Source organism: Heteronotia binoei, chromosome 4 (assembly GCF_032191835.1).
Source record: "Heteronotia binoei isolate CCM8104 ecotype False Entrance Well chromosome 4, APGP_CSIRO_Hbin_v1, whole genome shotgun sequence".
NCBI lineage: Eukaryota > Metazoa > Chordata > Lepidosauria > Squamata > Gekkonidae > Heteronotia > Heteronotia binoei.
In genome coordinates this window covers 7,908,348-7,918,854 of record NC_083226.1, presented here as the reverse complement: position 1 = coordinate 7,918,854, position 10,507 = coordinate 7,908,348, and the positions used below count along the sequence as shown (strand labels likewise).

The 10,507-nt window shown below is 50.6% G+C and overlaps 1 protein-coding gene across 1 annotated transcript; it reads right to left on the bottom strand.

Moving 5' to 3' along the window:
* Window positions 1-5,302: 5,302 nt before the first annotated feature.
* On the bottom strand, window positions 5,303-8,033 carry LOC132569856 (galactosylceramide sulfotransferase-like). Its single transcript, XM_060236288.1, has 2 exons — window positions 7,996-8,033; window positions 5,303-6,455 (listed from the first exon to the last, which is right to left on the bottom strand). The coding sequence occupies exons 1-2, from the start codon at window positions 8,031-8,033 to the stop codon at window positions 5,303-5,305; spliced, it is 1,191 nt and encodes a 396-aa protein (XP_060092271.1).
* Between the last annotated feature and the right edge of the window lie 2,474 nt (window positions 8,034-10,507).

Sequence of the window (10,507 nt, the reverse complement as noted above, 5' to 3'; positions counted from 1 at the left end):
CTGTCCAAGGACTGAGGCGATATCAGGGAGGCCTCAGCCTCTGTGTCTTGTTGGACCTCCAGAATAGCTGGCTGACCACTGCATGAGTCAGTGCCGTACTAGATGGAACACTAGCCTGATTTCAGCAGGGCTCATCCGATGTTCTTATAACCATTTCCTTAACTACTACTTTAAGAGTGATTCAATTGTGGGATTCAGTGCCAGAAGATGTAGGGATGGCCACAAGAATCAACAGCTTTCAATGGGGATTAAATAGATTCCTGGAGGATAAATCTATCAATGGCTACTAGCTATGGCAGGGTTGGGGAACCTTTTTTCTGCCAAGGATCATTTGGATATTTATAACATCATTCGTGGGCCATACAAAATTATCAGCTTAAAAAACAGTGCTCCTTTGAGGGTGAATGATTAAGGCTGGCAAAATTAATGCAAATAATTGCTTTTCTATTTGAAGTCATGTGGGGAGAGCCTAATTTGGCACACACACACACATGACCCACCGCCCTGGGCAAATGCCTAGGTCCAGGGCATTTTTTGGTAGAAAAATCCCAGCAGGAATTTATTAGCATATTAGACCACATCCCATAATATTAGCATACTAGGCCACACCATCTGGGATAATCAAGTGCAAATCGAACTGGTGGTAGCTGGGTAAGAAAGGAGAATAAAGGGAAAGAAAGTGAAAGAAAGGGGAAAAGAAAGGGAAATAAAGAAATGTGAGGAAGAAAAGGAAATAAAAGGAAATAAAGAAATGGAAATAAAATGGGAACAAAGGGAAATAAAGATGGGGAAGAAATGGAAATAAATGGGGAAAAAGGGTAATAAAGGCTTGGCCCAGCAATCTCCAAGGGCCACACCAAGTGGTCTTGAGGGCCGTAAATGGTCCTCGGGATGGACGTTCCCCCAACCCTGAGCTATGGCAACTGAGGAGAACCTCTGCATTCAAAGGCACTAATCCTCAACCCCAGAGCCAGGAGGCAACAAGAGGGAAGGCCTTGGCCTCTGTGCCCTGTTGTTGGCTGTCCAGAGGAACTGGTTGGCCACTGTGTTAATTTGAATCCTGGCAGTAGGATTAGAATATATGTTTTTAATAGCATCTTGGAATTTTATTCCAAAATTCATTTCTTCAAGTGGTAAGTCAAATATGAGATTTCTGTGCTGTCAAAGCCTTTTTTCAAGTCTATTGACAACAATAAAGATTCCACCTTTTTTTTTTCTTGCAGCAGGAGATGACATTTAAAATCCTCCAGATATTATCCCTTAATGAGCATTTAGGCAAGATGCCAGCCTAGTCAGGCTTAATATAATTTGTTATGATTTTTTGCAAATGATTGGCTAAAACTTTGGCGGGGAGGAAATTTGCAACACAATTCAGTTTGGCTTAGAAGAAGATGAACGATCTAAATCTTTATTCTCTTTTGGAATGATGACAATATATGCATCGTTCCATGTTGAAGGCATCGCCTGGGAATCTAATACAAAATTACAAACCTTTGTTAAAGGGGCAACTAAACCTAATTTAAACACTTCTAAAAATTCCGAGGGGAACCCATCACTGCCTGGTGCCGTATCAGATTTCACCTGACGCTGTCAATGTTGTTTGTTTGTCCATAAAACTGGTGTTCAGTAGAAAGTTTGTTAACTAGATCATTCTTTGTAGATTCTTGTTTAAGGGCTGTTGATGAATAAAGATGCTGGTAGTATGCTACAAAACATTTGCTTATTTCTACTGTATGGGACATCTGGTTCCTGTTTTTAGACACAATTTATTATCCACTTTTTAAAAACCCTTCTTGCAAGGTTTTGCTCAGGAACTATCATCCGATTCCTTGAGTATTTGCAAAAGAAGCTTAATTGATAGACCAGATAGCAACCGTGATCAGCATGCTATTTGCAAGACTGTGTGAATTAGATATTGTGAAGTCTTTTCTCAGGCCTCAGTGTTACTTTCTTCAAGGTCACATTCCATAGAATCAGTTCAGTTGGTCCTTATCAGTGTTGCCCAGAGAGACCAAATTAGAGCTTTCTCCCCACACTCCCTTTTCATCTGCAAACTGGGAACATCCCACTACACACAAAGCACTGAATGTTTAAGAAACACATTGGATGTTAGTAGTTGTAAATACCTATATATAATATGGGGTTAGCACATCTGCAAAATAATGAGTTAATGAACAAAGCTAATCATACCAGCAAACCAATAATAGTGTCATAAGAACATAAGCGAAGCCATGTTGGATCAGGCCAGTGGCCCATCCAGTCCAACACTCTGTGTCACAGAAGAACATAAGCGAAGCCATGTTGGATCAGGCCAGTGGCCCATCCAGCCCAACACTCTGTGTCACCTAAGAACATAAGAGAAGCCCTGTTGGATCAGGCCAATGGCCCATCCAGTGCAACACTCTGAGTCACAGAAGAACATAAGAGAAGCCCTGTTGGATCAGGCCAGTGGCCCCTCCAGTGCAACACTCTGTGTCACATAAGAACGTAAGTGAAGCCATTTTGGATCAGGCCAGTGGCCCATCCAGTCCAACATTCTGTATCACATAAGAACAGAAGAGAAGCCCTGTTGGATCAGGCCAGTGGCCCTTTCAGTCCAACACTCTGTGTCACATAAGAACATAAGTGAAGCCATTTTGGATCAGGCTAGTGGCCCATCCAGTCCAACATTCTGTGGCCAAAAAATATCAGGTGCCATCAGGAGGTCCACTAGTGGGGCCAGGATACTATAAGCCCTCCTACTGTTGCCCCACCAGCACCAAGAATACAGAGCATCACTTCCCCAGACAGAGAGTTCCATCAATATCCTGTGGTTAATAGCCACTGATGGACCTCTGCTCCAGATGTTTATCCAATCCCCTCTTGAAGCCTTCTATGCATGTAGCTGCCACCACCTCCTGTGGCTGTGAGTTCCATGTGTTAATTACCCTTTGGGTGAAGAAGGACTTTTCTCCGTTCTAACCTGACTGCTCAACAATTTCGTTGAATGTCCATGAGTTCTGGCATTGGGAGAAAAGTACTTCTTTCTCTACCTTCTCTCCCCCATGCCTAATCTTGAGACCTCTATCATGTCACCCCTCAGTCAATGTTTCTCCAAGCTAAAGAGCCCCAAGCTTTTTAACCTTTCTTCATTCTAGTTGCCCTTTTCTGCACTTTTTCCAATGCTATAATATCTCTTTTGAGGTGCAGTGACCAGAACTGCACACAGTACTCCAAATGAGACCGCACCATCGATTTATACAGGGACATTATGATACTGATTTGTTTTCAGTTCCCTTCCTAATAATCCCCAGCATAGCATTGGCCTTTTTTTTAATTGCAGTTGCACACTGTTTCTGGCTGAGAAGTTTTGGCTAACTGCTTCTGTCTGCCTGAAATTGGCTATAATCAGATATGGAGTTCTTAAACATGTGCTTTCCTGATGCTGTGACATGGAGGGCCCAAGCTAGTCTGATCTTGCCAGATCTCAAAAGTTAAGCAGGGTCAGTGCCATTTAGCACATGGATGGGAGACCGCTAAGGAAATCCAGGGTCGCTATGCAAAGGCAGGCAATGGCCACCCACCTCTGAGTGTCTTGAAAACCCTCTACAGGGTCACGGCAAGTCAATCTGAAAGAGCATTCCATCACCACATTTTTATATCACATTCATCTCCGTCTACGGACTGAGGTTTAGGATATCCAGATGTAAAGGCAGGAGTCAGACACTGGCCAGTGGTCTCTCTTTTAGGAGGACTTCCCTCTGCCTTTGCAATTGTTGACTGGAAGAACTCTGCAGCAATTGACCTGGTAGAATTGACAAGAACCCTAAAGAAACGCAGGGAAACATGGACAAAACACAGACATCAGCCAGTTTGGTGTAGTGGTGAAGTGCACGGACTCTTATCCGGGAGAACCGGGTTTGATTTCCCACTCCTCCACTTGCAGCTGCTGGAATGGCCTTGGGTTAGCCATAGCTCTCTGATCTGGGAGAACCGGGTTTGATTCCCCACTCCTCCACTTGCAGCTGCTGGAATGGCCTTGGGTCAGCCAGAGCTCTCTTATCTGGGAGAACCGGGTTTGATTCCCCATTCCTCCATTTGCACCTGCTGGCATGGTCTTGGGTCAGCCATAGCTCTCTTATCTGGGAGAACCGGGTTTGATTCCCCCTCCTCCACTTGCAGCTGCTGGAATGGCCTTGGGTCAGCCATAGCTCTCTGATCTGGGAGAACCGGGTTTGATTCCCCACTCCTCCACTTGCAGCTGCTGGAATGGCCTTGGGTCAGCCAGAGCTCTCTTATCTGGGAGAACCGGGTTTGATTCCCCACTCCTCCCCTTGCAGCTGCTGGAATGGCCTTGGGTCAGCCATAGCTCTCTTATCTGGGAGAACCGGGTTTGATTCCCCACTCCTCCACTTGCACCTGCTGGAATGGCCTTGGGTCAGCCATAACTCTCATAGGAATTGTCCTTGAAAGGGCAGATGCTGTCAGAGTTCTCTAAGCCCCACCCACCTCACAGAGTGTTTGTTGTGGGGGAGGAAGATAAAGGAGATGGTAAGCTGCACTAAGACTCTGAGTGGAGGGCGGAATATAAATCCAATGTCGTCATTTTCTTCTCTCTGCCTGGGGAACTTTGGAGAGCTGTAGCTCTGTGGGGGAACAGTTCAGGGCTTCTTGAAGGAACCAGAATGTCCAGGGTTCTTTTACACCTGTGTAAAAGGATCTGATTTTGTAAGGCAGACGGGGTTGTCGTCAAGGGCCAGAGATCTCTTATGCCTCTGCAGCTTGGCTTTTCCTGGCCTGATCCTTCTTCCAACCCACCCTGCCCTCTGGTGTGCAGTGACAAGCAGAGAAAGAAGCGAGGTGGGCAAACAGCCCCAGATTCCCATCCACTGTCATGATATTGTTGGAGGGGCAGACAAGATCTCTCAGCTGCCTAGGAATGCCAGCCAATTACAGCTTATCTCCAGACTTTCCACTGGATTACATGGATGTTTTGGAAGGTAGACTCTGCAGCATTATACCTCGCTGAGGCCGCTGTCTGGAGGTGCCTGTCTGCCCCAGGCTTCATACCCAAATCTCCAGGATTTTCCCAGCCTGGCTCTGTCAACCCTACCCCTCTCATCCCCTGCCAGTGCCAAAGGGAGGCCTGGCAAGCCAAGGCGGCAAGCCAAGCTGCTGCCCAAGCAGTGTTCTCAGAAGCCTTGCCGGGCCCACTCACCAGGAAAGGTTGGCAGGAGCCCTGGAGGGCATGGGCACCAGGCTGGGAACCCCTGGGAAAGCAGCACCGAGATCCGACTTCAGATCCCTCAAGCAGCTGTTTCTTTTATGCCTTGGGAAGGGGGCGCATCTCCCTTCCATATTGCCTGTAATAGAGGTAAGCGTGATACTGGAGCTCGGGTAAGACCATCCTGAAACAGGCTCTATAGTGGTCAGAGGTGAGGTTCTTCCTCAGATTGTAGCCCAGAATGGTGACGCTTCCGGGCTGCCAAGGCCGAAGCTCGTCTGCCATGACCTCTGGGCCAACAGGCTCTCCCGACAGACACTTCCCCGCAGTCTCTTGTAGCAGGGCCCGGAAGGCGGCTAGCTCCCGTTTCATGCGCACGTAGCCATAGCGCTCCACCTTGCGCCAGAAGATTCTCTGGAAAAACCTGTAGAGCTGCACGTCAAACCAGTTCCAGGCCTGGATCTTCGGTACCAGCTCCTTGGCCAACGGCTCCTCCTCCTTATGGCGAACGTTCAGCCTGGCGTACACCAGTTCCTCCATGTCCAGCCCTAACAGTTCTCGTGCGAGGAGCAAGGACTCGTCGAAATGTTCGGCGATCATCACCAGCTGAAAGGTCTGGTTGAGCCTTTCTAGCTCGCTTGCCCACCAGCTTCCCGGCGCTGCTTCCTGACTCGCATTCAAGCCCAAGTCAAAAGTCATGGGGTTCCTGGCTAGCCCGTTGCTGACATCTTGAGCGTCATAGTACCGGTCGGATGCCTCGAGAAACGCGAGCAGCGGCCTGGAGCGATTGGACAGCGGCTGGAAGGCAGGCACGATGTTTCGGTAGTAGTGGAAGACAGATTCAAAAGTCTGCACTGGGTCGCGGAGGATGGTAAGGAAGACGGTCGGAGGGGGCACGACAGCCTGCGCTTCCCTGGCGTCCAGCCTCATGTGGCTGCAAAGCAAGTTGAAATGGGAAGTCCTCGGCGGGAGGTCTTCCACAAAGTCCCTTGAGAAGCGTTCAGGGTACGCAAACTGATAGGAGTAGCGGGGAAAGGCCACAGTCAAGTTGCGCCGCTCGCCAGCGCGGAAGAGTATGTTCTGCACCGTGCTGCTTCCTGTCTTGTGGGTCTTCAGGAAGACAACGTTGGGGCTCCCCTGCTTCCCCGAGCCGGCATTTCCCGACCCCCACGGCTTGGCTAAAGAGTGGCTTAAAGCTGTCTTCTGGTGGAGAGCGAGCAGTTTTTTCCTCTTGTGGGTTTGCAGGCTTTCGCTGGAAGAGAGGGCCACAGAAAGGTGAATTAATGGGCACAGCTCGGAATGGAAGGTAATTCAGAGAAGTAGGTTAATGCCCTGGAAGGCTGCTTGCAACGGCTTAAGGCAGCTGCGGCCGGGGGCTGCAGGCACCGACGGCTTCGGTCGCTCTGGGACGGTACAGCTTTGAGTCCTACGTATTCAAGACTGCAGAAACTGGTATTAGGTTAGTTTCAGAGGGCAGCCGTGTTGGCCTGCAGTAGACAGGGTCAGCCCTAGACTGTCTTGCACCCTAGGCAAAGCTAACTTCTGGTGCCTCCCGCCTGCACTGATGTCACATGGAGGTGCCCAATTCGGCGCCCCCGGAAGGCCAGTGCCCTAGGCTGTGGCCTCGTTTGCCTAGTGGCTGGGCCAGCCCTGGCAGTAGAAGAGGTCGATTCTAATCCAAGAGCACCTCAGAGACCAACAAGACCTTTTGGAGTCTAAGCTTTTGAGAGCCTCCCTGCTGCCCCTGGCCGAATAGGATTCTTGTCTCACTACGGATGGTGATTTGTTTTTGCCCCCTCAGCATTGTCCCGCTGCCCCAGCCAAGCCAGTTGCCTTTGGTGTTGCACCTCTGCATGATGCCTGACCCCTCTCTTTGCGACACCCCTCCCACCTTCCGGCTGGGACATGAGAACTCCGGGAGCTCCGTTCCAACTCATATCTGGCGAAGGGAGCTCTTGGACTCCCAAACCTCAGAGCCTGCAAGAGTCCCCATCAAGTAATCAGATCTCGAAGTGGGCACTGGGAAGACAGGACTTCAGCCAAGTGGGACCCAGGGTGGGAGATGGGGAAGACTTAGGAAGAGGGGCATTGGGGCATGAAATGGATTGTGCCACATGGATAACCGGGACTGTTTGTTTCACTATTATTTCGATTTCTAGGCGGCCCTTCCCTGCGCGCAGGGCCCAGGGTGGCTTACATCACGAGAAAACAGCCTAAAAACAAGTTACATTAAATAATATTAAAATACAGTAAATTTTTAGTTAAAAAACAGTTCAGATGGCAGACAAATTTGGTAGCTAGCGACAGACATAGCCAGGAGTCTTGAGTGAAACCATTCAGAGCTTGTTATTGAACACCTTTACAGTTCAGTCTTGTCTACTCCACCGACAGCAGCGCTTCAAGGCCCCCCAAGATGCTTCCATGTCTCCTGCTCATAGTTTTTAACTGGAGATGCCAGAAACAGAGCCTGACACCTTCTGCGTGCAAAGCAGGTGCACTCAGCCCCTCCCCCGACGCGCATCTGTTCCCAGGGGTGGAATTCTAGCAGGAGCTCCTTTGCATGTTAGGCCACATACCCTTGATGTAGCCAATCCTCCTGGAGCTTACAAAAAAGAGCCTTGTCAGCTCTTGGAGGATTGGCTACATCAGGGGTGTGTGGCTTAATATGCAAAGGAGCTCCTGCTAGAATTCCACCCCTGGCTGGGCACCAAATACCACTTCTCTGGGATTTCTTAGAGACCTTCTAGCTGGACACCCAACGTGGCTTTCCAGCCAAGCCCCTTCTCTCTTACGTTCCCAGCTTGTGTGCAGGTCTAAAGTCCGCTTGCATCAAGAGATATCTGGATTTCTGCTTTCCCAGAAGATTCCCCTGAACAAAACAGGGAAGAAGAAGAAGAAAGAAGAAGAAGAAAGAAGAAGAAGAAAGAAGAAGAAGATATTGGATTTATATCCCGCCCTCTACTCCGAAAGAGCGGCTCACAATCTCCTTTCCCTTCCTCCCCCACAACAGACACCTTGTGAGGTGGGTGGGGCTGAGAGGGTTCTCACAGCAGCTGCCCTTTCAAGGACAGAGGCTCAGAGTGGCTCACAATCTCCTTTCCCTTCCTCCCCCACAACAGACACCCTGTGAGGTGGGTGGGGCTGAGAGAGCTCTCACAGGAGCTGCCCTTTCAAGGACAGAGTCTCAGAGCGGCTCACAATCTCCTTTACCTTCCTCCCCCACAACAGACACCCTGTGAGGTGGGTGGGGCTGGAGAGGACTCTCACAGCAGCTGCCCTTTCAAGGACAACCTCTGCCAGAGCTATGGCTGACCCAAGGCCATGCTAGCAGGTGCAAGTGGAGGAGTGCGGAAACAAACCCGGTTCTCCCAGATAAGAGTCCACACACTTAATCACTACACCAAACTGGCTCTCTATTAGAGCTCTGGCTTACCCAAGGCCATTCCAGCAGGTGCAAGTGGAGGAGTGGGGAATCAAACCCGGTTCTCCCAGCTAAGAGTCCACACACTTAGCCACTACACCAAACTGGCTCTCCAAATAGGCAAAATCCTTCATCTTACATATGACTTAATTTGCAGGTGTCAAGAAGAGCTCCACATATTTGTGGCCTTCGTAGCATCTAGCGCTGCAAAGAGCCCCGTGCCAAGTATTTGAGACAGAAAAGGGTTGTGATTCTCTGAGGAACACAGAGGTAGCAATGCAGGAATGGAAGCGCTGGAGGTCCAGCAGTTCTGTTGCGGTTTCCCAGCAGCAGCATTGCAAGGACGGAAAGAGGCAAGGAAGAGACGGCACAGATATGCTGCAGTGTGGCCAGCAGATGGCAGACACCACTATTATGAGCCCCAAAGACAAGCCAGTGGGGACATCAGTGCTGCCACGCCCACCCACACCTGCATGGGTTGCAAGGACACCTCACTTGCAGAAAGGGGACTTTTGTGCTAGCAATCGTGGGGCGTTCCTATAGGTGTGGCAAGAGCCCCATGGCACAGAGTGGTAAGCTGCAGTGCTGCAAGCAAACTCTCTGCTCACGACACGACCTGAATTCGATCCCCGTGGAAGCTGGGTTCAGGTAGGCAGCTCAAGGTTGACTCAGCCAGTTTGGTGTAGTGGTGAAGTGTGCGGACTCTTATCTGGGAGAACTGGGTTGATTCCCCACTCCTCCACTTGCACCTGCTAGCATGGCCTTGGGTCAGCCATAGCTCTGGCAGGAGTTGTCCTTGAAAGGGCAGCTGCTGTGAGAGCCCTCTCAGCCCCACCCACCTCACAGGGTGTCTGTTGTGGAGGGAGGAAGGGAAAGGAGATTGTGAGCCGATCTGAGACTCTGTCCTTGAAAGCGCAGCTGCTGTGAGAGCCCTCTCAGCCCCACCCACCTCACAGGGTGTCTCTTGTGGGGGAAGAAGGGAAAGGAGACTGTGAGCTGCTCTGAGACTCTGTCCTTGAAAGGGCAGCTGCTGTGAGAGCCCTCTCAGCCCCACCCACCTCACAGGGTGTCTGTTGTGGGGGAGGAAGGGAAAGGAGATTGTGAGCCGCTCTGAGACTCTGTCCTTGAAAGGGCAGCTGCTGTGAGAGCCCTCTCAGCCCCACCCACCTCACAGGGTGTCTGTTGTGGGGGAGGAAGGGAAAGGAGATTGTGAGCCGCTCTGAGACTCTTTGGAGTGGAGGGCGGGATATAAATCCAATATCTTCATCTACCTCACAGGGTGTGGGGGAGGAAGGGAAAGGAGATTGTGAGCCGCACTGAGACTCTTTGGAGTGGAGGGTGGGATATAAATCCAATATCATCTTCTTCCGAGGTCGGTAAAATGAGTCCCCAGCTTGCTGGGGGGAAAGTGTAGATGAGTGGGGAAGGCAATGGCAGACCACCCTTCAAAAGTGTGCCAAGGGAACGTCATGATGCGACGTCACCGCCGAGTTGGAAACGGTTGGTGCTTGCCCACTTTCCCCCGTATAGGTATCAAGCCCTTTGCAGCAGACCTTGCCCAACCCCTGCAAGGAGCAGAGCCCAGCCCTGGATGGCCCAGGGTGCCCTGATTTCGCTGGATCTAGAAGGCGAGCAGGCTCAGCCATGGTCAGGCCTGCCAAGGAAGCCCCCGGCTGCTGTGCAGAGGCAGCCCCCTCGGAACACCTCTTGCCCTGAAAACCGCAGGCCGACTGCCACTTGACGGTACTTCCCACCAGCAGGCTTGAACCCAGCAAGCCCTCTTCCCCACCTCCTCGTCCCGTTCTGGAGCGGCTGCAGCCTCACGAGTGGCAGTTCTGCCCAGCCTCGACTTCCAGAGGCGGCGTTCGGGAACTGCCTCCGAA

Coding starts and splice junctions, on each gene's coding strand:
- LOC132569856 (XM_060236288.1), bottom strand. CDS start 8,033: ATGCAAGCGGACTTTAGACCTGCACACAAGCTGGGAAC. Junction 6,456..7,995: donor CCTGCACACAAGCTGGGAAC/GTAAGAGAGAAG, acceptor CCTCTCTTCCAG/CGAAAGCCTGCAAACCCACA.